Source organism: Pseudophryne corroboree, chromosome 8 (assembly GCF_028390025.1).
Source record: "Pseudophryne corroboree isolate aPseCor3 chromosome 8, aPseCor3.hap2, whole genome shotgun sequence".
NCBI lineage: Eukaryota > Metazoa > Chordata > Amphibia > Anura > Myobatrachidae > Pseudophryne > Pseudophryne corroboree.
This window is the reverse complement of record NC_086451.1, coordinates 53,490,031-53,516,654: the sequence shown is the minus strand read 5'-3', so window position 1 is coordinate 53,516,654 and position 26,624 is coordinate 53,490,031. Positions and strand designations below refer to the sequence as shown.

Below are 26,624 nucleotides of genomic sequence, written 5' to 3'. Positions count from 1 at the left end.
CTGCGCATGCGTAATGCACCGCAATGCGCACACGTGTCGTACGGGTACAAACAGCATCGTTGCTGTGCATTGCTTCTAGCGACGAATCCATTCGCACAGCCGTTTGCAAGGAGATTGACAGGAAGAGGGCGTTTATGGGTGTCAACTGACCGTTTTCTGGGAGTGTTTGGGAAAATGCAGGCGTGACCAGGCGTTTGCAGGGCGGGTGTCTGACGTCAATTCCAGGACCTCTGACACTAGAATCATCGCACAGGATAAGTAACTACAGGGCTGCTCTTGTTTTGCACAAAATGTTTTTGTACCGCTCGGCTGCACATGCGATTGCACACTTGCAAAGCAAAAATACACTCCCCCGTGGGCGGCGACTGAGCGTTTGCACGGCTGCTAAAAGTAGCTAGCGAGCGATCAACTCGGAATGAGGGCCATTGTGCGAATTAAAGATAATTATCAGTCTGTTGTTATTATCACCCGGTTCTCTAGTAATAATGGTCTGGGTAGCTGCAGCTCATCTTTCCATTATCACATCCCTTTCATTTCCACTGATGACAAGCCCTTCTTATTTGTGGCTGATATGTGTTTGCTGTTGCAGGTACATCCCGGAAGGTCTGCAGTGTTCCTGCGGCCCAGACTGGTACACGGTGAACAACAAGTGGAACAATGAGTCCTATGTACTTTTCATGTTCTGCTTCTGCTTTGGGTTTCCTCTGTCGGTCATTGTGTTCTCCTATGGTCGCCTGCTCCTTACTCTCCATGCCGTAAGTGCTGCTTTAAGATACCACACATATAAGTTCGCTGCCGTATGTCTACAAAGTCACAGTGCAAATATAGCTGTATACATCCATCAATAGAATGCACAGTGAATGGTATATCACTCTAATGTTATGTGATTTGTCATGCAGTTCTACGGCTTCGACTTGAAATTCAGACTCCTAAAAACGTGACAGCTGACCTATGCTATTGGCTACATGTCAGAAGATATCACAGTCTCTTCCAACAGCTGTAGGAGATATCAGTTGTGTTAGCCAATCAGATAGGACGTCAGCTGTCATGGCTTTCACTACCAGGCTGCTGCTTCTGGTGTGTCTGGGTGTGGAAGGATTGATGCCACCAGAAGTTACATTTTACAATACAGAAATAAAACAAGCTGGGGTTAAAACAGACGGTCACTGGGAAACATTCCCAGAGGCCTCTCACATGCTTGGTGAATAAAGTCTGGCACTTCACAAGGTATCCGGATGATAGATCTACACCGTCTAGTTAGGTCGACACCATATGGCCAACATATAGTACATAAGGGCCAACGGGTACAAAAGGTCGACATGACAACGGTCAACACAAAATACTTTACACATGTTTTGGGGGGGTTTTCACGTGTTTTCCCAACATTTGCTTCATTTACTATCCACGTGGATTGAAAATAGTAACCTGTGGCGAGCGTTGCGGTAATGGTGCGAGCCACCTTTCCCGAAGCGTGGCGAGCAAAGAGAGCTTGCGAGGGTTTACGTTTGTACTGACGGTGGTCACAGAATATATAGATACAAAATGTGACCAAAAAATAAATAAATGTGTCAACCATTTTTGTGTCGACCATTGTTATGTCAACCTTTCGACCCTGTCCCCATTTTGTTCCTTAGACCTTAACCACCATCGACCCTTTATCTGCCAACCTTTTGACCCTGTTGACCTAATGCGTGCCGACCTATTGGCGGTCTATCTAGACAGTGTAGATCTTCAATGTATACCACACCCCTTCGTAAAAGCAGAAGTTGTCTTGTTAGTTACTTCCAAATGAAAAAGTTGTTTGAATATAATTTTTTCCAAGCTAAAAAATTCTACTGACCCCTTGCAGGAAGAGGTTTGTGTAGGGACCAAGGGCCTGATGTTTGCATTTCAAATCTGTCGCAGCTGCAAATTTGTACGCAACGGCTGTGCATAAATAGGCAAATGTTGCAGGCGCCAGTACATGTATTAAGAAGCTCATTCTGGGAGTCCCTGAAATGATCATGAGACATCTGCATTTGGTCCTTAACTGCAAATTACTTTGCGAATACATCCTCTCTGAGACCGCCGCTGTAGAACTATGGCGGCACATGCAACTTAGATGCATTTGCAGTGGCAAAAAAATGACTTCCATGCGTACAGCATCGAGATTTCTTCCGTCTCTGAATCAGGACCCTAAATGCCGATTGCAGAAGGAGTATGATCTCAGGACCCTATTCAGGTTGGATCGCAATTGGCAATCCAACCGCAAAAATTACGATGATGATGATGATGCGGGTACATGTTCAGGGCCCGTCTTGCCCTGCGGTAAATGCAAACGCCTCTGCCTGTCAATCAGACAGAGGCGTTCGCGGGGCTGGAGGAAGTGGGGGGGGGGGGGGGGTTGGCAACGCTTCATTTCCTTGGCGGAAAGGAAGGATTGTGGGGGTGGCGGCAGGGAAACGGAGGTGGCGGCAGATGATCTGTGGGCGTGGTGTGGGCATGATTAAAGTGACTGCGTGACATCACACGCAGCCGCTCCGATCACAAAGATGGTGGCGGCCCTCCTGCTGTCGCAGCCAGGCTATTTTTGCGATCACGCGGAAACTGCGGTGCGACCGCAATTTCAGGGTGATCGCAGGGGGAGGCGGCCGGTAGCATGCTGGGCGGCCTTGCCCTGCGATGGGCGGCCCCCAGCATGCGATCAAAAGGATTGCAAATTCTGCTAAAAAGCAGAATTTGCAATCCATACTGAATAGGGTCTGCAACTGTCCTCCTGAGTGGTTTGGCGGTTACAGACTCCTTTGAAGCATGCTAACTCTTTGCCAAGATATTATGGATACAAAACCAAATTGGGCCATAATACGATCAGTAGAGGCTTTCATAATAGAGCATCAATAAAATCTGCAGTTGATGTTGTCTCTAGTCACTGCTGAGCGTATCATGTAACACAACGGGGATTATGCAGCATTAGGAAAGCAAAACAAGAGCAACTTTGCTCCTGGAGAAACCGCCGCAGTGCGCAAGGTGCAAATTAATCTATTTACATGCGCGCAGCATAAGTGGTATCCGGTCTGTAGGTCGTCAGTAAACAGGTCAACAAGTCAATAGGTCGACCACTAGTGGTTGACATGCATTATATCGACATGGGTATTGAGTCAACATGTAAAAGGTACACAGTTCTTATGGTCGACAGTTACAAAATGTCGACATGTTCAAATGGTCGACATGAGAATGGTTGACACACAAATGGTCAAAACAACTTTTTAAGGGTTTTTAGCATTTTTCCAGCTTTTTCATATTTTGCCATGCACGCGGGCTACAATTGGGAATAGTAACCTGCGATGCGGGCCATGCAAGGGGACGTGGTACACTATTTGGGGTTCCCTGTGGTTTGACTGTGAAAACGAAACAAAAAACTAAAAACAAAAAGATGTGTTGCCCTTTTCATGTGTTAATGTTTTGTACCTGTCGACCATTTCCATTAACTAACTTTTATTTGTTGACCTAATGACCCTGTTGACCTTTTGATCATGGCAACCTTTTTCATGTCGACCAAATGGGGTCGACCTGTTGATCCATACCTGGGTAAATAATGTCTGCTTTTGCATGTAGCCCATAAATACTGGGCAGCTTTGTTTTCACACTGCAATTTAGAAATTAACTAGGACACCCCCCTCCCAGCTATAATTCTCCTTTTTTATTTGTCACTTTGCCTCTGGATTAGAGATGTGCGGGTTCAAATTTACCCGGATTTACTCGGATTTACCCGGATCTCAAAACAGCATCTTATTGGCTCTCAGATGTCATGTGTTTTGGTTAGCCAATAAGAAAAATCTGGATAAATCCAAACTCGCGTTAATTCTGGTGCTAAGAACAGAGTAAATCCAAACCCATACATTTCTACTCTGGACCTCTGGATGCATTTGCGCTATCCATTTAGCACGTGCAACGTAACATGTAATTGCAATACATCCTCTACCGTCTTTGGGGGTTATTCCGACCCGTTCGCACACAGCGGTTTATCGCTGCGGTGCGAACGGGTGCGGAATGTGCATGCGCGGCTTGCGCAGTGCGCGTGCGTGACGTTGCCCAGCTATATCGCGACTTACAAATTAAGCGGTCACAGAGCCGACCGCAAAGAAGATTGACAGGAAGAAGGCGTGACAGGGTAGATCCGGACCGTTTGGAGCCGTTTTCGGGGAGTGGTGAGTATAACGCAGGCGTGTCCAGCAGAACGGAGGGCGGAGGAGTGATGTCAAAGCTGGGCCCATCATCACTGGATCCATCGCACAGGGTAAGTATGTCCAGGCCTAGTCTAGTTTTGCTTGACATTTTTTTAGCATAGCAGGGCTGCACAAGCGATCGCACCCTGCTATGCTAAAATACACTCCCCCATAGGCGTGGACTAGTTGATCACAGCAGCAGCAAAAAGTTGCAGGCTGCGATCAACTTGGAATGACCACCTTTGTTTCTGGCTGCCAATGAAATGCTAGTCAGCGGTGGTGATTCTGCAAGACGTAATTATTATTATTTTCCTTTATTTATATGGCACCACATGGGATCCACAGCGCCCAATTACAAAGTAAACAAATAAGAAAAACACGAAGACAGTGACTTACAGTTGAATACAATATAGGACAAGTACAGGGTATGTAAACATAGCTGCGTCAGTAAACAGCACTGAAATAAGTATCAGGGTGGCAGAAAGCCAAGGGATTTGGTGCCATGAAAGGGAATATTGAAAAGAAAAGGGGTTAAGTAAAGGGGGGTACTCACGGAGCGATCGCTGCTTAAAATCTAAGCAATCTGACTAGATTGCTTAGATTTTAAGCACGATCGCTCCGTGTGTAGCCCCCTTAGCGATAGCGATGCGCAGCCCCGCGCATCGCTATCGCTGCTGCTAGATTGGCCTGCATGCAGGCCAATCTAGCGGGTCGCTCACTTCACCCGCTGGCCTTAAGAGATGTAAAATAAGGGAAGAGGACCCTGCTTGAATATTACCTTACTCACAAAGAGATAAAACCAAGTGACCAGTGACTTAAAGTGGTGCACATATAGAACAAAAAGTTAAAATGCTAAAGCTTTTACTTATACACTGACATTTTTATTTTATTATTGTAAACTGCAAACTCTTCCTCCCTGTGTTATAAGGAGCAGAATCAACGCAAAATCAACACATCAAAGCCCAACCTACTACCACGTTCGGGCCATCTAATTTATTATATTCAACTTTTGATTTTTCTCTTCATAAAAATGCTCAGTTTAACATCATATATAGCTTAAATTAATCATGAAATGAGGTTACTGGGCCTGTTTTATTACATATAATACTTTTATCTGTTTAAAGTGTCTTAATTTGCTTAACATGTGCCTGTAATACAGTTTAATACAGAAATACAGTTGAAAGGTGCACTACGTGTTCCATTAAATGTATAGGGACCTCAGAGTTGGAAGAAAATTCAGAATCTTTTCTGGAAAGGAAAAGGCTTTGCGCTCTCCTAGTAAGCAGGAATTTCCCCTGTGCCCTTGTTACCCTTTTAATATAATTTACATAATACTGACCATGTGCCCAATTTTATCCCATTCTGAGTCTACTTATTACACCACCATGTCATGATTCTCTTAAGTGGGCAATAGCATTTTATTACTATGGGGGTAATTCAGAGATGATCGCAGCAGCAATTTTGTTAGCAGTTGGGCAAAACCATGTGCACTGCAGGTGTGGCAGATATAACATGTGCAGAGAGAGTTAGATTTGGGTGGGTTATTTTGTTTCTGTGCAGGGTAAATACTGGCTGCTTTATTTTTATACTGCAATTTAGATTTCAGTTTGAATTCACCCCACCCAAATCTAACTCTCTCTGCACATGTTATATCTGCCCCTCCCCCCAACCCCCTGCAGTGCACATGGTTTTGCCCAACTGCTAACAAATTTGCTGCTGCGATCAACTCTGAATTAGGCCCTTTATTAGGGGGCAAAATGCATGTTTCATTTTATCAAGCAATATTATTTATTATTTATTATTGATAATGCTAGTTGTCTCCTTATCCAATACACAATGATTGCCCCTATTATAAGTATTTTTATTTCGCACTTTTTGATTGGATAGACAGATGCCGCAATTTTACTGCAGCTTCCTGTTGCTCCTGTTCAGGGGTTTTGACCAATCAGTGAGGGTTTGGCCATTTGTAAATGAGTGAACAAACTCTAATTAGTAAATATAGTGGTTTGGTGGTCATTTTCTCGGCAAAACTGACTTCATAAAATTAATGCTAATTCCCTTTTATCATAGAAATTGACAAAATTGATTAAAAAAAATCTATGTACCGTGGGCAATAAGTGGGAATGGACGATGAATTCATTATTTTATTCATTGATTTATGGTGATATGTATCAATTTAAAACTAGTGGAAGTGCCTATTCTTTAGTAGAAGCCATTCTTACTGGGTTAAACGTCCACATCCTGAAGTCTTGCCAGCGTTCTGTGCAATACTCTTCTTGTGATATCAAGCAAGTAACTTATCCCTATCTTATACCCTGTGGCAGGGGTTAGCTGGCAACTTTAAGCCTGCGGGGCAGTATCAAGCAAGCGGCCCAGCTTTTCACAGGGAATTTGCAGTCAGGTGGCCCTAAAACACTTAAATTTCACTGGCCCTGGGGGCAAATGGCACCCTGCCCAGCCGGCCCCTGCCCAGGGCCGTCTTTTCATATGTGCTCAATGGGCACTCGCCCAAGGGCCCTAGAAGTCTATGGGCCTGATAACTGAGGGTCCCCTTTTTCCAGGGGTACCAGATTTTTTTAAATCAGCCTTGGGAAACCAGAGATATCTGACTTCTAAGCTAGGGTCCCCACCCGAGCCTGTTAATTGCTCTTCCAAGCCAAATATCTCAGGTTCTGTCTGACCTAGAGTTTTTCTGAGGTATGCACCAAAAGTTGGGACTCTTCCCTTTCGGTGGACATTGGCAGCTTCTCTCTACTATACCCAGAACCAGAGATATCAGCCTTTCAGCAGCTGGTCTCTGCTCCAGCTCCACATGCCTGGAATGCAGTTTTATATTTTTGTTGGTGGATTTCTGTGGCTACTGATCTCTGATCCCCAAGTCCCCAATATCTCTTGACAGGTGGGACTCCCTAGTTTGTTATCTCATTGAAAGCTAAGAAATCTATATCCAGGAACTTGAGATATTTGCAGTCAAGCAAGCTGCCCTGCCACAAGAAAATGAGGAATATTGGGGCAGATGTATTAACCTGGAGAAGGCATAAGGAAGTGATAAACCAGTGATATGTGCAAGGTGATAAAGGCAGCAGCCAATCAGATCCTAACTGTTAATTTACATATTGGAGCTGATTGGCTGGTGCCTTTATTACCTTGCACATATCACTGGTTTATCACTTCCTTATGCCTTCTCAAGGTTAATACATCTGCCCCATTAAGCCCACTCCACGATCCATCACTCCAATGCATATTAAACACCCCCTACAACCCTGGAAGCCATGTACCGGGACCCCTTCATTCAGCCCAATGCCCTCTTCTACAGTTTAGTGTTCTACCTCCTGTCCCATCTCCCACCATCTGTACAGTAAAGGAGTAATTAGCAGAAATGACTGCTCCAGGTCCTACATGCTAAGTGGACATTAGAACACCCCCTATCACCTGTGGGACATCAAAGCTGCCGCTGATAGTACCCCCCCATCCCTCCCACCTGAGGATGGGTAGGGGCCCCAGTGCATTGCTTTGCCCAAGGGCCTACACTGCTGTTAAGGAGGCCCTGCCCCTGCCCTATGGACTTAGTCACACCTATCACTGTAAACGTTAAGATGTTAAAAAATACTTTAATAAAAATGCATTAGGGTCAATGATGCCATTAATAACATCGGATTATAATACATTAATCTTGCATTTAACATTTTACAACGCAGCAGTAATTTACATACGTTTCTCTAACGTCCTAAGTGGATGCTGGGGACTCCGTAAGGACCATGGGGAATAGCGGCTCCGCAGGAGACTGGGCACAAAAGTAAAAGCTTTAGGACTACCTGGTGTGCACTGGCTCCTCCCCCTATGACCCTCCTCCAAGCCTCAGTTAGATTTTTGTGCCCGAACGAGATACTCCTTCGAAGGAAGGGAATTTTAGTTATCCCTTACTTGGACGATTCCCTGATAAGGGTAAGATCCAGGGAACAGATGGAGGTCGGTGTAGCACTATCTCAGGTAGTGTTGCGGCAGCACGATTGGATTCTTAATATTCCAAAATCGCAGCTGATTCCGACGACTCGTCTTCTGTTCCTAGGGGATGATCCTGGACACAGTCCAGAAAAAGGTGTTTCTCCCGGAGGAGAAAGTCAAGGAGTTATCCGAGCTAGTCGGGAACCTCCTATAACCGAGCCAAGTCTCAGTACATCAATGAAAGGGTTCTGGGAAAAATGGTGGCTTCCTACGAAGCAATCCCATTCGGCAGATTCCACGCAAGAACTTTCCAGTGGGACCTGCTGGACAAATGGTCCGGGTCGCATCTTCAGATGCATCAGCGGATAACCCTGTCACCAAGGACAAGGGTGTCTCTCCTGTGGTGGTTGCAGTGTGCTCATCTTCTAGAGGGCCGCAGATTCGGCATTCAGGACTGGGTCCTGGTGACAACGGATGCCAGCCTGCGAGGCTGGGGGGGCAGTCACACAGGGAAGGAATTTCCAGGGCTTATGGTCAAGCCTGGAGACCTCACTTCACATAAATATCCTGAAGCTAAGGGCCATTTACAATGCTCTAAGCTTAGCAAGACCTCTGCTTCAAGGTCAGCCGGGGTTGATCCAGTCGGACAACATCACGGCAGTCACCCACGTAAACAGACAGGGTGGCACAAGAAGCAGGAGGGCAATGGCAGAAGCTGCAAGGATTCTTCGCTGGGCGGAAAATCATGTGATAGCACTGTCAGCAGTATTCATTCCGGGAGTGGACAACTGGGAAGCAGACTTCCTCAGCAGATACGACCTCCACCCGGGAGAGTGGGGACTTCACCCAGAAGTCTTCCACATGATTATAAACCGTTGGGAAAAACTCGACAGGTATTGCGCCAGGTCAAGGGACCCTCAGGCAATAGCTGTAGACGCTCTGGTAACACCATGGGTGTACCAGTCAGTGTATGTGTTCCCTCCTCTGCCATCTCATACCCAAGGTACTGAGAATTATAAGATGGAGAGGAGTAAGCACTGTTTTAGTGGCTCCGGATTGGCCAAGAAGGACTTGGTAACCGGAACTTCAAGAGATGCTCACGGAGGATCCGTGGCCTCTACCTCTAAGAAGGGACCTGCTCCAGCAAGGACCCTGTCTGTTCCAAGACTTACCGCGACTGCGTTTGACGGCATGGCGGTTGAGCGCCGGATCCTGAAGGAAAAAGGCATTCCGGATGAAGTCATCCCTATCCTGATCAAAGCCAGGAAGGATGTAACTGAAAAACATTATCACCGCATTTGGCGAAAATATGTTGCGTGGTGCGAGGCCAGTAAGGCCCGACGGAGAAAATTCAAATGGGTCGATTACTACATTTCCTACAAACAGGAGTGTCTATGGGCCTGAAATTGGGGTCCATTAAGGTTCAAATTTCGGCCCTGTCAATTTTCTTCCAAAAAGAACTAGCTTCAGTCCCTGAAGTTCAGATGTTTGTAAAAGGGGTACTGCATATACAGCCTCCTTTTGTGCCTCCAGTGGCACCTTGGGATCTCAATGTAGTTTTTTGGGTTCCAAAAGTCACATTGGTTTGAACCACTTAAATCTGTGGAGTTAAAATATCTCACATGGAAAGTGGTCATGCTGTTGGCCCTGGCCTGTGTCAGGCGCGCGTCAGAATTGGCGGCTTTATCCTGTAAAAGCCCTTATCTGATTTTCCATTCGGACAGGGCGGAATTGAGGACTCGTCCTCAGTTTCTCCCTAAGGTGGTTTCAGCGTTTCACCTGAACCAACCTATGGTGGTGCCTGCGGCTACTAGGGACTTGGAGGACTCCAAGTTGCTAGACGTTGTCAGGGCCCTGAAAATATATGTTTCCAGGACGGCTGGAGTCTGAAAATCTGACTCGCTGTTATCCTGTATGCACCCAACAAGCTGGGTGCTCCTGCTTCTAAGCAGACTATTGCTCGCTGGATTTGTAGTACAATTCAGCTTGCACATTCTGTGGCAGGCCTGCCACAGCCAAAATCTGTAAATGCCCATTCCACAAGGAAGGTGGGCTCATCTTGGGCGGCTGCCCGAGGGGTCTCGGCTTTACAACTTTGCCGAGCAGCTACTTGGTCAGGGGCAAACACGTTTGCTAAATTCTACAAATTTGATACCCTGGCTGAGGAGGACCTGGAGTTCTCTCATTCGGTGCTGCAGAGTCATCCGCACTCTCCCGCCCGTTTGGGAGCTTTGGTATAATCCCCATGGTCCTTACGGAGTCCCCAGCATCCACTTAGGACGTTAGAGAAAATAAGAATTTACTTACCGATAATTCTATTTCTCATAGTCCGTAGTGGATGCTGGGCGCCCATCCCAAGTGCGGATTGTCTGCAATACTTGTACATAGTTATTGTTACAAAAATCGGGTTATTATTGTTGTGAGCCATCTTTTCAGAGGCTCCTCTGTTATCATGCTGTTAACTGGGTTCAGATCACAGGTTGTACGGTGTGATTGGTGTGGCTGGTATGAGTCTTACCCGGGATTCAATATCCTTCCTTATTGTGTACGCTCGTCCGGGCACAGTATCCTAACTGAGGCTTGGAGGAGGGTCATAGGGGGAGGAGCCAGTGCACACCAGGTAGTCCTAAAGCTTTTACTTTTGTGCCCAGTCTCCTGCGGAGCCGCTATTCCCCATGGTCCTTACGGAGTCCCCAGCATCCACTACGGACTATGAGAAATAGAATTATCGGTAAGTAAATTCTTATTTTTGTTAATGCGCCATACCAGTGCCATATTTTATTGGTAAAAGCTGTACAAACAACTAGAAGTTTGCTATGATTATTGAAACTGACAGATTTGTGAGCTGAAACAATGTATTGTAAGACTAATTAGAAGGGGAGATGCTCAGATACATGAAGTCTTGAAGAGATATAGGGGGGTATTCATTCAATTGAAGTCGGAACTGCTGTCTTGTCGGAGAGACGGCAGTTTCCGACTTTTTTAGGTCGGATAGTGTTCCGACCTATTCAATCGGGCTGCCGTTTTTTCCGACAGGTCGGCAATTCCGACTTGTCGGGAAACACGTGGATCGGTGGATTAGCCGCGGTACCACGTGTTTTGTCGGATTCTGCGGCCAAATCCGACAGGTTTTGGACCCGTTTCCAACAATGTCAATCCGACTTTAAAAAAAGTTGGATTGGCATTGTCAGGAACGGCCAAATCCTGTCAGATTTGTCCACTCATTCAATACTGCATTGTTGTATCCTTTCTGTTGGAAAGGATCCGACAAGCATTGAATACCGCGCAAAGAGATGAAATTTCCCAAAGCAACCAATCAGACTCTGTCATCGTATAAACTGACATTTAGAAGCTGATCACTTTGGGAAACTTCTCCACTTTATCTCTCCCCAAAGGTTAAAACCTCTACCCCCCACAGTCTGTAATCACTGTGATCCAATCCCTGTACAGGTCGCCAAACAGCAGGAGCAGTCAGCCACCACACAGAAGGCGGAGCGCGAGGTGACCAGGATGGTGATTGTAATGGTCTCTGGATTCCTAGTGTGCTGGCTCCCATACGCCTCCTTCGCTCTGTGGGCTGTAACCCATCGCGGAGAAACATTTGACTTGCGCATGGCCTCCATCCCTTCTGTATTTTCAAAGGCCTCCACTGTATACAACCCATTTATTTACATCTTCATGAACAGACAGGTACGTTTGAGTCTTACTGTAACAAATATGTCTCCTATGTTTCATATTGTGCATGACTATTCTTATGGGGTAGTCACATATGATAAAAACTATATCATTCTTGGCTGATTTTATTTTATTAGTAAATAAGGGCATAGTGTCTGTAGAAATTATAACAGAGGATGAGCCCCTAACAATGCTATAATGCTCTACTACATTGCACTGGCTCATACAAATCTCATCATATGCTGTAAATAATTCCAGACCCCACCAAAACTTTTTCTGTGGGGACCAGAAAGTTTGTGTCTATCCCCTCTGTAGACTCTAGCTACTTTCAGCAGGCACATGAGCCTACATGGTGTCCGGATGGTAGGTCAACCCTACTAAGTCCGACAGTCAATAGATCGACATTAGGGAGGCCAATCCTGGGCCATTTTTTCAATCCCGGGTATCGGGAATGAAAAATGGTCAATCTCGGGATTCCCTATGTGTCCGCCCCCCTCGCCCCACACACATAAATCACCATACAACGGGGGCAGGCGGGTGGGAAACATCCGTGTCTCTCTCGGCAGCTCTCAGCAGTAGCGGCGGGTGATCTGTGACTGCACGTCACGCTTCGTGGGGAAGCCAGGAGGAGGGAGCCGGGCAGCGTCTGAGCATCTTGAGGACACTCAACGCTGATGCCTCAAGCCCCAGGATTAGAGCTTCCAATCCCGGGATTGAAGATTCCAATCCCGGGATTGAATCCCGGCCGTTTTTGGCCCTAAATCCAGGGATCCCTCTGATCCCAATCCCGGGATTGGCCTCCCTAATCGACATACTGTACATTAGGTCAACATGGACAAAAGGTTGACATTATAAAAAGGTTTAAGGTTGACATGTCATTGGTCAACACAGGAAAAGGTGGATGTGAGTTGGTTTTTTTTATATATTTCTCTATCGTCCTAAGTGGATGCTGGGGTTCCTGAAAGGACCATGGGGAATAGCGGCTCCGCAGGAGACAGGGCACAAAAGTAAAGCTTTTACAGGTCAGGTGGTGTGTACTGGCTCCTCATCCTATGACCCTCCTCCAGACTCCAGTTAGATTTTTGTGCCCGGCCGAGAAGGGTGCAATTCTAGGTGGCTCTCATAAAGAGCTGCTTAGAGAGTTTAGCTTAGGTTTTTTATTTTACAGTGATTCCTGCTGGCAACAGGATCACTGCAACGAGGGACAGAGGGGAGAAGAAGTGAACTCACCTGCGTGCAGGATGGATTGGCTTCTTGGCTACTGGACATGAAGCTCCAGAGGGACGATCACAGGTACAGCCTGGATGGTCACCGGAGCCACGCCGCCGGCCCCCTCACAGATGCTGAAGCAAGAAGAGGTCCAGAATTCGGCGGCTGAAGACTCCTGCAGTCTTCTTAAGGTAGCGCACAGCACTGCAGCTGTGCGCCATTTTCCTCTCAGCACACTTCACACGGCAGTCACTGAGGGTGCAGGGCGCTGGGGGGGGGGGCGCCCTGGGAGGCAAATGAAAACCTTTAAAAAGGCTAAAAATACCTCACATATAGCCCCAGAGGCTATATGGAGATATTTACCCCTGCCTAAATGTACTAAATAGCGGGAGACGAGCCCGCCGAAAAAGGGGCGGGGCCTATCTCCTCAGCACACGGCGCCATTTTCTGTCACAGCTCCGCTGGTCAGGAAGGCTCCCAGGTCTCTCCCCTGCACTGCACTACAGAAACAGGGTATAACAGAGAGGGGGGGCAAAATAAATGGCAATATATTAATATAAAAGCAGCTATAAGGGAGCACTTAATCATAAGGCTATCCCTGTCATATATAGCGCTTTTTGGTGTGTGCTGGCAGACTCTCCCTCTGTCTCCCCAAAGGGCTAGTGGGTCCTGTCTTCGTATAGAGCATTCCCTGTGTGTCTGCTGTGTGTCGGTACGTGTGTGTCGACATGTATGAGGACGTTATTGGTGTGGAGGCGGAGCAATTGCCAAATATGAGGATGTCACCTCCTAGGGGGTCGACACCAGAATGGATGCCTTTATTTGTGGAATTACGGGATAGCGTCAACTCGCTTAAGCAGTCGTTTGCCGACATGAGGCGGCCGGACACTCAATTAGTGCCTGTCCAGGCGCCTCAAACACCGTCAGGGGCTGTAAAACGCCCTTGCCTCAGTCGGTCGACACAGACCCAGACACAGGCACTGATTCCGGTGGTGAAGGTGACGAATCAACCGTATTTTCAGGTAGGGCCACACGTTATATGATTTTGGCAATAAAGGAGATGTTACATTTAGCTGATACTACAGGTACCACTAACCAGGGTATTATGTGGGGTGTGAAAAAACTACCAGTAGTTTTTACCGAATCAGAAGAATTAAATGACGTGTGTGATGAAGCGTGGGGTGCCCCGATAAAAAACTGCTAATTTCAAAGAAGTTATTGGCTTTATACCCTTTCCCGCCAGAGGTTAGGGAGCGCTGGGAAACACCTCCTAGGGTGGACAAAGCGCTAACACGCTTATCAAAACAAGTGGCGTTACCCTCTCCTGAGACGGCCGCACTTAAAGATCCATCAGATAGGAGGATGGAAAATATCCAAAAAGGTATATACACACATGCAGGTGTTATACTACGACCAGCTATTGCGACTGCCTGGATGTGCAGTGCTGGGGTAGTTTGGTCAGAGTCCCTGATCGAAAATATTGATACCCTGGACAGGGACAATATTTTACTGTCGTTAGAACAAATAAAGGATGCATTTCTTTATATGCGTGATGCACAGAGAGATATCTGCACACTGGCATCACGGGTAAGTGCTATGTCCATTTCGGCCAGAAGAGCTTTATGGACACGACAGTGGACAGGCGATGCGTAGAGGAGTTATTTGGGGTCGGTCTATCGGATTTGGTGGCCACAGCTACGGCCGGGAAATCCACCTTTCTACCTCAAGTCACTCCCCAACAGAAAAAGGCACCGACCTTTCAACCGCAGCCCTTTCGTTCCTTTAAAAATAAGAGAGCAAAGGGCTATTCATATCTGCCACGAGGCAGAGGACGAGGGAAGAGACAGCAACAGGCAGCTCCTTCCCAGGAACAGAAGCCCTCCCCGGCTTCTACAAAAGCCTCAGCATGACGCTGGGGCTTCGCAAGCGGACTCGGGGGCGGTAGGCGGTCGTCTCAAGAATTACAGCGCGCAGTGGGCTCACTCGCAGGTAAATCCCTGGATCCTGCAGATAATATCTCAGGGGTACAGGTTGAAATTAGAGACAGAGCCACCTCGCCGTTTCCTGAAGTCTGCTTTACCAACGTCCCCCTCAGAAAGGGAGACGGTTTTGGAAGCCATTCACAAGCTGTATTCTCAGCAGGTGATAGTCAAGGTACCTCTTCTACAACAAGGGAAGGGGTATTATTCCACTCTTTTTGTGGTACCGAAGCCGGATGGCTCGGTAAGGCCTATTCTAAATCTGAAGTCCTTGAACCTGTACATAAAGAAGTTCAAGTTCAAGATGGAGTCACTCAGAGCAGTGATAGCGAACCTGGAAGAAGGGGACTTTATGGTATCCTTGGACATCAAGGATGCGTATCTCCACGTTCCAATTACCCCTCACACCAGGGGTACCTCAGGTTCGTTGTACAAAACTGTCACTATCAGTTTCAGACGCTGCCGTTTGGTTTGTCCACGGCACCTCGGGTCTTTACAAAGGTAATGGCCGAGATAATATTTCTTCTTCGAAGAAAAGGCGTATTAATTATCCCATACTTGGACGATCTCCTAATAAGGGCAAGGTCCAGAGAACAGCTAGAGATGGGTTTAGCACTATCTCAAGAGGTGCTAAAGCAGCACGGATGGATTCTGAATATTCCAAAATCCCAATTAATGCCGACAACTCGTCTGCTGTTCCTGGGGATGATTCTGGACACAGTTCAGAAAAAGGTTTTTCTTCCCGAAGAAAAAGCCAAGGAGTTATCTGACCTGGTCAGGAACCTCCTAAAACCAGGAAAGGTGTCTGTACATCAATGCACAAGAGTCCTGGGAAAAAATGGTAGCTTCTTACGAAGCAATCCCTTTCGGCAGATTCCATGCAAAGGGATCTGTTGGACAAATGGTCAGGGTCGCATCTTCAGATGCACCTGCGGATAACCCTGTCGCCGAGGACAAGGGTATCCCTTCTGTGGTGGTTGCAGGAGGCTCATCTATTGGAGGGCCGCAGATTCGGCATGCAGGATTGGATCCTGGTGACCACGGATGCCAGCCTGAGAGGCTGGGGAGCAGTCACACAGGGAAGAAATTTCCAGGGAGTGTGGTCGAGCCTGAAAAAGTCTCTTCACATAAGCATTCTGGAACTAAGAGCAATCTACAATGCTCTAAGCCAGGCGGAACCTCTGCTTCAAGGAAGACCGGTGTTGATCCAGTCGGACAACATCACGGCAGTCGCCCATGTAAACAGACAGGGCGGCACAAGAAGCAGGAGGGCAATGGCAGAAGCTGCCAGGATCCTTCGCTGGGCGGAGAATCACGTGATAGCACTGTCAGCAGTATTCATCCCGGGCGTGGACAACTGGGAAGCAGACTTCCTCAGCAGACACGACCTTCACCCGGGAGAGTGGGGACTTCATCCAGAAGTTTTCCACATGCTATTAAACCGTTGGGTAAAACCAATGGTGGACAGGATGGCGTCTCGCCTCAACAATACACTGGACAGGTATTGCGCCAGGTCAAGAGATCCGCAGGCAATAGCTGTGGACGCGCTGGTAACACCTTGGGTGTACCAGTCGGTATATGTGTTTCCTCCTCTGCCTCTCATACCAAAGGTATTGAGGATTATACGGCAAAGAGGAGTAAGACTAGTGGCTCCGGATTGGCCAAGAAGGACTTGGTACCCGGAACTTCAAGAGATGGTCACGGACGATCCGTGGCCTCTACTTCTGAGAAGGGACCTGCTTCAGCAGGGTCCTTGTCTTTTTCAAGACTTACCGCGGCTGCGTTTGACGGCATGGCGTTTGAATGCCAGATCCTAAAAGGAAAAGGCATTCCAGAAGAAGTCATTCCTACCTTGATAAAGGCAAGGAAGGAAGTCACCGCGAAGCATTATCGCCGTATTTGGCGAAAATATGTTGCGTGGTGCGAGCAGCGGAGTGCTCCGATGGAGGAATTTCAACTGGGTCGTTTTCCTACATTTCCTGCAATCAGGATTGTCTAGGGGTCTCAAATTGGGATCTATTAAGGTTCAAATTTCGGCCCTATCAATATTCTTCCAAAAAGAATTGGCCTCAGTCCCTGAGGTCCAGATTTTTATCAAAGGAGTACTGCATATACAGCCTCCTGTGGTGCCTAAGGTGGCACCGTGGGATCTAAATGTAGTTTTAGATTTCCTCAAATCCAATTGGTTTGAACCACTAAAGAATGTGGATTTGAAATATCTCACATGGAAAGTGACTATGTTACTGGCCCTGGCTTCGGCCGGGAGAGTATCTGAACTGGCGGCTTTGTTTTATAAAAGCCCTTATTTAATTTTCCATTCGACATAGGGCAGAGCTGCGGACGCGTCCGCATTTTCTCCCTAAGGTGGTATCAGCGTTTCACCTGAACCAGCCTATTGTAGTGCCTGCGGCTACAGACGACTTGAAGGACTCCAAGTTGTTGGACGTTGTCAGAGCCTTAAAAATATACATTTAAAGGACGGCTGGAGTCAGAAAATCTGACTCGCTGTTTATACTGTATGCACCCAACAAGTTGGGTGCACCTGCTTCTAAGCAGTCGATTGCTCGTTGGATTTGTAACAAAATTCAACTTGTACATTCTGTGGCAGGCCTGCCACAGCCTAAATCTGTTAGGCCCATTCCGCAAGGAAGGTGGGCTCATCTTGGGCGGCTGCCCGAGGGGTCTCGGCATTACAACTCTGCCGAGCAGCTACGTGGTCAGGGGAGAACACGTTTGTAAATTTTTACAAATTTGATACCCTGGCAAAGGAGGACCTGGAGTTCTCTCATTCGGTGCTGCAGAGTCATCCGCACTCTCCCGCCCGTTTGGGAGCTTTGGTATAATCCCCATGGTCCTTTCAGGAACCCCAGCATCCACTTAGGACGATAGAGAAAATAAGAATTTACTTACCGATAATTCTATTTCTCGGAGTCCGTAGTGGATGCTGGGCGCCCATCCCAAGTGCGGATTATCTGCAATACTTGTACATAGTTATTGTTAACTAATTCGGGTTATTGTTTAGGAAGCCATCTTTCAGAGGCTCCTCTGTTATCATACTGTTAACTGGGTTTAGATCACAAGTTGTACGGTGTGATTGGTGTGGCTGGTATGAGTCTTACCCGGGATTCAAAATCCTCCCTTATTGTGTACGCTCGTCCGGGCACAGTACCTAACTGGAGTCTGGAGGAGGGTCATAGGGGGAGGAGCCAGTACACACCACCTGACCTGTAAAAGCTTTACTTTTGTGCCCTGTCTCCTGCGGAGCCGCTATTCCCCATGGTCCTTTCAGGAACCCCAGCATCCACTACGGACTCCGAGAAATAGAATTATCGGTAAGTAAATTCTTATTTTTTTTATCTTTTTCATACTATACCGTTCACGTGGACTACGATTGGGAATAGTGAGCCATGCATGGGGACGCGGTGCACTAATTGGGGTTTTCTGTGACTTTATGGAGTAAACAACACCAAAAAAAACACCAAAACTCATGTCTACCTTTTCTCTATCGTCCTAGTGGATGCTGGGGTTCCTGAAAGGACCATGGGGAATAGCGGCTCCGCAGGAGACAGGGCACAAAAAGTAAAGCTTTCCGATCAGGTGGTGTGCACTGGCTCCTCCCCCTATGACCCTCCTCCAAGCCTCAGTTAGATTTTTGTGCCCGGCCGAGAAGGGTGCAATCTAGGTGGCTCTCCTAAAGAGCTGCTTAGAGAAAGTTTAGCTTAGGTTTTTTATTTTACAGTGAGTCCTGCTGGCAACAGGATCACTGCAACGAGGGACTTAGGGGAGAAGAAGTGAACTCACCTGCGTGCAGGATGGATTGGCTTCTTGGCTACTGGACATCAGCTCCAGAGGGACGATCACAGGTACAGCCTGGATGGTCACCGGAGCCTCGCCGCCGGCCCCCTTGCAGATGCTGAAACATGAAGAGGTCCAGAATCGGCGGCAGAAGACTCCTCAGTCTTCTAAAGGTAGCGCACAGCACTGCAGCTGTGCGCCATTTTCCTCTCAGCACACTTCACACGGCAGTCACTGAGGGTGCAGGGCGCTGGGAGGGGAGCGCCCTGGGAGGCAAATGAAAACCTATTTGGCTAAAAAATACCTCACATATAGCCTCCGGGGGCTATATGGAGATATTTAACCCCTGCCAGAATACACTAAAGAGCGGGAGACGAGCCCGCCGGAAAAGGGGCGGGGCCTATCTCCTCAGCACACAGCGCCATTTTCCTTACACAGCTCCGCTGGTCAGGACGGCTCCCAGGTCTCTCCCCTGCACTGCACTACAGAAACAGGGTAAAACAAGAGAGGGGGGGCAAAATAGTGGCAAAAATTATATTATAAAAGCAGCTATGCAGGGAGCACTTATTATAAGGCTATCCCTGTCATATATAGCGCTTTTGGTGTGTGCTGGCAAACTCTCCCTCTGTCTCCCCAAAGGGCTAGTGGGGTCCTGTCTTCGTTAAGAGCATTCCCTGTGTGTCTGCTGTGTGTCGGTACGTGTGTGTCGACATGTATGAGGACGATATTGGTGTGGAGGCGGAGCAATTGCCAAATATGGGGATGTCACCTCCTAGGGGGTCGACACCAGAATGGATGCCTTTATTTATGGAATTACGGGATAGTGTCAACACGCTAAAGCAGTCGTTTGACGACATGAGACGGCCGGACAATCAGTTAGTGCCTGTCCAGGCGCCTCAAACACCGTCAGGGGCTGTAAAACGCCCTTTGCCTCAGTCGGTCGACACAGACCCAGACACAGGCACTGATTCCAGTGGCGACGGTGACGAATCAACCGTATTTTCCAGTAGGGCCACACGTTATATGATTTTGGCAATGAAGGAGGCGTTACATTTAGCTGATACTACAGGTACCACTAAACAGGGTATTATGTGGGGTGTGAAAAAACTACCTATAGTTTTTCCTGAATCAGAAGAACTAAATGATGTATGTGATGAAGCGTGGGTTGCCCCCGATAAAAAGATGCTAATTTCAAAGAAGTTATTAGCTTTATACCCTTTCCCGTCAGAGGTTAGGGCGCGCTGGGAAACACCTCCTAGGGTGGACAAGGCGCTCACACGCTTATCTAAACAAGTGGCGTTACCCTCTCCTGAGACGGCCGCACTTAAAGATCCAGCAGATAGGAGGATGGAAAATATCCAAAAAAGTATATACACACATACAGGTGTTATACTACGACCAGCTATAGCGACAGCCTGGATGTGCAGTGCTGGAGTAGCTTGGTCAGAGTCCCTGATTGAAAATATTGATACCCTGGATAGGGACAATGTTTTACTGTCTTTAGAGCAAATAAAGGATGCATTTCTTTATATGCGTGATGCACAGAGGGATATCTGCACACTGACATCACGGGTAAGTGCTATGTCCATTTCGGCCAGAAGAAGTTTATGGACGCGACAGTGGTCAGGCGATGCGGACTCAAAACGGCATATGGAAGTTTTGCCGTATAAAGGGGAGGAGTTATTTGGAGTCGGTCTATCAGATTTGGTGGCCACGGCTACAGCCGGGAAATCCACCTTTTTACCTCAAGCTACTCCCCAACAGAAAAAGACACCGACTTTTCAACCGCAGCCCTTTCGTTCCTTTAAAAACAAGAGAGCAAAGGGATATTCATATCTGCCACGAGGCAGAGGAAGGGGGAAGAGACACCAGCAGGCAGCTCCTTCCCAGGAACAGAAGCCCTCCCCCGCTTCTACAAAAGCCTCAGCATGACGCTGGGGCTTCTCAAGCGGACTCGGGGGCGGTGGGCGGTCGTCTCAAGAATTTCAGCGCGCAGTGGGCTCACTCGCAGGTAGATCCCTGGATCCTGCAGATAATATCTCAGGGGTACAGGTTGGAACTAGAGACAGATCCGCCTCGCCGTTTCCTGAAGTCTGCTTTACCAACGTCCCCCTCCGAAAGGGAGACGGTTTTGGAAGCCATTCACAAGCTGTACTCTCAGCAGGTGATAGTCAAGGTACCTCTTCTACAACAGGGAAAGGGGTATTATTCCACTCTATTTGTGGTACCGAAGCCGGACGGCTCGGTAAGACCTATTCTAAATCTGAAGTCCTTGAACCTGTACATAAAGAAGTTCAAGTTCAAAATGGAGTCACTCAGAGCAGTGATAGCGAACCTGGAAGAAGGGGACTTTATGGTGTCCTTGGACATCAAGGATGCGTACCTCCACGTTCCAATTTACCCCTCACACCAGGGGTACCTCAGGTTCGTTGTACAAAACTGTCACTATCAGTTTCAGACGCTGCCGTTCGGATTGTCCACGGCACCTCGGGTCTTTACAAAGGTAATGGCCGAGATGATGATTCTTCTTCGAAGAAAAGGCGTATTAATTATCCCATACTTGGACGATCTCCTAATAAGGGCAAGGTCCAGAGAACAGCTAGAGAGGGGATTAGCACTGTCTCAAGAAGTGCTAAAACAGCACGGCTGGATTCTGAATATTCCAAAATCCCAGTTAATGCCGACAACTCGTCTGCTGTTCCTAGGGATGATTCTGGACACGGTTCAGAAAAAGGTTTTTCTCCCGGAGGAAAAAGCCAAGGAGTTATCCGAGCTTGTCAGGAACCTCCTAAAACCAGGAAAGGTGTCTGTACATCAATGCACAAGAGTCCTGGGAAAAATGGTGGCTTCTTACGAAGCAATTCCATTCGGCAGATTCCATGCACGAATTTTCCAGAGGGATCTGTTGGACAAATGGTCAGGGTCGCATCTTCAGATGCACCAGCGGATAACCCTGTCTCCAAGGACAAGGGTATCTCTTTTGTGGTGGTTGCAGAGTGCTCATCTATTGGAGGGCCGCAGATTCGGCATACAGGATTGGATCCTGGTGACCACGGACGCCAGCCTGAGAGGCTGGGGAGCAGTCACACAAGGAAGAAACTTCCAGGGAGTGTGGACGAGCCTGGAAACGTCTCTTCACATAAACATTCTGGAACTAAGAGCAATCTACAATGCTCTAAGCCAGGCAGAACCTCTGCTTCAAGGAAAACCGGTGTTGATCCAGTCGGACAACATCACGGCAGTCGCCCATGTAAACAGACAGGGCGGCACAAGAAGCAGGAGTGCAATGGCAGAAGCTGCAAGGATTCTTCGCTGGGCAGAGAATCATGTGATAGCACTGTCAGCAGTGTTCATCCCGGGAGTGGACAACTGGGAAGCAGACTTCCTCAGCAGACACGACCTTCACCCGGGAGAGTGGGGACTTCATCCGGAAGTCTTCCACATGCTGGTAACCCGTTGGGAAAGACCAATGGTGGACATGATGGCGTCTCGCCTCAACAAAAAACCGGACAGGTATTGCGCCAGGTCAAGAGATCCGCAGGCAATAGCTGTGGACGCGCTGGTAACGCCTTGGGTGTACCAGTCGGTGTATGTGTTTCCTCCTCTGCCTCTCATACCAAAAGTATTGAGAATTATACGGCAAAGAGGCGTAAGAACGATACTAGTGGTTCCGGATTGGCCAAGAAGGACTTGGTACCCGGAACTTCAAGAGATGATCACGGAAGATCCGTGGCCTCTACCTCTAAGGAGGGACTTGCTTCAGCAGGGTCCCTGTCTGTTTCAAGACTTACCGCGGCTGCGTTTGACGGCATGGCGGTTGAACGCCGGATCCTAAAGGAAAAAGGCATGCCGGAAGAAGTCATTCCTACTTTGATTAAAGCAAGGAAGGAAGTAACCGTGCAACACTATCACCGCATTTGGCGAAGATATGTTGCGTGGTGCGAGGATCGGAGTGCTCCGACGGAGGAATTTCAACTGGGTCGATTCCTACATTTCCTGCAATCAGGATTGTCTATGGGTCTCAAATTGGGATCTATTAAGGTTCAAATTTCGGCCCTGTCGATTTTCTTTCAAAAAGAATTGGCTTCAGTTCCTGAAGTCCAGACTTTTGTTAAGGGAGTGCTGCATATACAGCCTCCTGTGGTGCCTCCAGTGGCACCGTGGGATCTCAATGTGGTTTTGGAATTTCTAAAATCTCATTGGTTTGAACCACTAAAAAAGGTGGATTTAAAATATCTCACATGGAAAGTGACCATGTTACTAGCCCTGGCTTCGGCCAGGAGAGTGTCAGAACTGGCAGCTTTATCTTACAAAAGCCCATATCTGATTTTCCATTCGGACAGGGCAGAACTGCGGACTCGTCCGCATTTTCTCCCTAAGGTGGTGTCAGCATTTCATCTGAACCAGCCTATTGTAGTGCCTGCGGCTACAAGTGACTTGGAGGACTCCAAGTTACTGGACGTTGTCAGAGCATTAAAAATATATATTGCAAGGACAGCTGGAGTCAGAAAATCTGACTCGTTGTTTATATTGTATGCACCCAACAAGATGGGTGCTCCTGCGTCTAAGCAGACGATTGCTCGTTGGATCTGTAGCACAATCCAACTTGCACATTCTGTGGCAGGCCTGCCACAGCCTAAATCTGTAAAGGCCCACTCCACAAGGAAGGTGGGCTCATCTTGGGCGGCTGCCCGAGGGGTCTCGGCATTACAACTTTGCCGAGCAGCTACGTGGTCAGGGGAGAACACGTTTGTAAAATTTTACAAATTTGATACTCTGGCTAAGGAGGACCTGGAGTTCTCTCATTCGGTGCTGCAGAGTCATCCGCACTCTCCCGCCCGTTTGGGAGCTTTGGTATAATCCCCATGGTCCTTTCAGGAACCCCAGCATCCACTAGGACGATAGAGAAAATAAGAATTTACTTACCGATAATTCTATTTCTCGGAGTCCGTAGTGGATGCTGGGCGCCCATCCCAAGTGCGGATTATCTGCAATAATTGTACATAGTTATTGTTAACTAATTCGGGTTATTGTTTAGGAAGCCATCTTTCAGAGGCTCCTCTGTTATCATACTGTTAACTGGGTTTGATCACAAGTTGTACGGTGTGATTGGTGTGGCTGGTATGAGTCTTACCCGGGATTCAAAATTCCTCCCTTATTGTGTACGCTCGTCTGGGCACAGTACCTAACTGAGGCTTGGAGGAGGGTCATAGGGGGAGGAGCCAGTGCACACCACCTGATCGGAAAGCTTTACTTTTTGTGCCCTGTCTCCTGCGGAGCCGCTATTCCCCATGGTCCTTTCAGGAACCCCAGCATCCACTACGGACTCCGAGAAATAGAATTATCGGTAAGTAAATTCTTATTTTTCCTGTGTTGACTTTTTCCGCATCGACCATTTTATCATGTCAACCCTTTTCACATGACGACCTGTTGTGTGTCGACCTTTTGGGGTCAACCTAGTGACTGTTGACCCTTTCCAAGTCAACCCTATGAACCATATCCAGCCTACATACACATAAGTAAAGCCCTGCTTGGCATTTCAGCTCTGGAAATATTAGGCAGAACAGGGTTTGAATGTACATGTGAAAGCCAATGAGCCTGCATGGAAGAGCCGTTGGCAGGAGCAGTAGGACTGGCATCACCCGGCCCCATATCTGTCTTCCTAATTGCATGCTTTGTATGTCATATACTGTACATGCCTGAGTAAGTGCAAGTCACTTTTTCATCTCTATGATACGGTAATGTTCTGTTTGTAAGCTTGCAGGCAGGGCCCTCCTATCTACCTATCTATCTATCTATCTATCTATCTATCTATCTATCTATCTATCTATCTATCTATCTATCTATCTATCTACCTACCCCTACTCTTGTTTTATTACGGTGTTTGCAATTCTGTTCCTACAGTTCCGATCTTGCATGATGAAGCTGATCTTCTGTGGAAAGAATCCACTAGGTGATGATGATGATACATCCGCCTCTGGGTCTACCCAGGTGTCTTCGGTGTCCAGCACTCAAGTGGCTCCAGCGTAACACCAGCCACGCCCGGCCTCTGTTCTGCCACGTCTGCCGCCACGGCTGTGTGCCCTAAAAAGTTTCCAGGTGACAACGCTATCCTCCAAGAACCCACACGCAGTAATCCCATAACCTCCATGCAAATAAGAAATTCGACTCGGCCACGTACACCTGACATCATCAGGAGTCACTTAATCATTTCCTCAATCGATAGCAACCGTGGGACCCCATCACAGGCCACGGGAGGGTATACAAATTTCACAGTGTCAAGTACGATTTAGAAACTTTTCATTGTTTTTGATGCTTAATGCTCTGCAAGAGTCCCAATAACTTCAAGCCCCTTACTACCAGGACATGTGTTACATCTGCAGCCTGTTTATGATAATCTTTTTTCTTTTCTTTTAAGTTTCCCAAAGTGAAGTTTGTGTTCAAGCTAAATATAAGATTCATTTTCTTTCTTTTTCTGAAAGCAGTATGGGAAGTGGATTCAGGAGACACTGGGACGTAATAATTAGACCATTGTAATAATTTACTTGTAGTGCATTATTTTATTTCTTCTTGCTAACTGTAAGATACCCACCCTGTGTTACAGTACCTTGTTCCTACTATATTGGAGATTGTGTATTCAGATGCTTTGCTTCCTGCCCCTGCCCCCCCCCCCCCCCCCCCATATTAAAATATACTCATATCCAAGTATAATTATTGATGTAATAATTAAACAATATGACATTCTATAGCTGATACCTGGGTGGGACTTGAAAAATGCTTCTCTATTGAACACGTCTTTGAAGTGCTAAATAGTCTTATAGGCCCTACACACTGGCCAATAGTACTGAAAGATATGAACGATTTCGTTAATTAATGAACGAGATACCGTTCATATCTTTCAGTGTGGAGGAACCAGCGATGAACGATGCGCGGCCCCGCGCTCGTTCATCGCTGGTGCCCCGTCGCTTGTGCATGCAGGCCAATATGGATGATCTCGTCCATATTTACCTGCACTTCAATGCAGCCGGGTGATGGGGGGGAGTGAAGAAACTTCCCTGCTTCCCCACCGCCAGGTCGCCCATCAGCCGTATCTGCTGTCGGGCAGCTCGGCGGCGGATCGCATAGTGTGCAGGGCCCATTAGTTTATATTGCAAAGTGCAGGGGTTAAAGTGGGGGGGGGGGAACGAGGTGGAACTGAGTTCCACCACCTGTAATGGTAGGGGAAACTAGTTGCACCATCTCCATTGCCCTGCACAGTAATTCCAACAGAAAAGCCTGCCCCATCATCTGCGTCAATCGATGATACAGGCCGCACTAAAGTTGCTGATGAGCTGCAGCCACCTACTCCTTCCTCAGGTCCTGATGCCACCACCTCACCAGGACCACTTTAAGCCCTGGCAAAGTGAACTGAATAAAGGGGAAATGTATCAAGAATTTGATAGAAAGAAAGTGATGTTGGTCCATAGCAACCAATAGTATCTAGATGCTGTACACAGGCTGTATCACAACTGCAACTTGGTTTATTAAGACACAAATAAACACTCCTAGTACAAAAGTAATATAATATACTGCTTCATATCTCATCGATTTCCTCCATTTTTTATTTTATATTCATAACTATGGACTAAACACATATGGGGCCGGATACAATGACGCTCAAGATCGCCGGAGGTGCGAGTTGCTGGCCGATCTCGGACATTTTTTTTAAAGAGGCATTAACTTACAAGGCATGCCTTGTACGTGATTGCCCCTTTAAAAATAAGTCTGAGATCAGCCGGCATCTGGCACCTCCGGCGATCTCGAGCGTCATTACATT

The 26,624-nt window shown here is 47.4% G+C and overlaps 1 protein-coding gene across 1 annotated transcript in view; it reads left to right on the top strand.

Annotated features, from left to right (window-relative positions):
• The window catches only part of LOC134948429 (blue-sensitive opsin-like), a 51,372-nt gene extending 25,000 nt beyond the window's left edge, over window positions 1-26,372 (top strand). The window contains exons 3-5 of the mRNA XM_063936383.1: window positions 590-755; window positions 11,601-11,840; window positions 24,713-26,372. Of these exons, the coding sequence (XP_063792453.1) occupies window positions 590-755; window positions 11,601-11,840; window positions 24,713-24,838 (532 nt within the window). The 3' untranslated portion in view covers window positions 24,839-26,372. The remainder of the gene's footprint in view (window positions 1-589; window positions 756-11,600; window positions 11,841-24,712) is intronic.
• The last annotated feature ends 252 nt before the right edge of the window (window positions 26,373-26,624 follow it).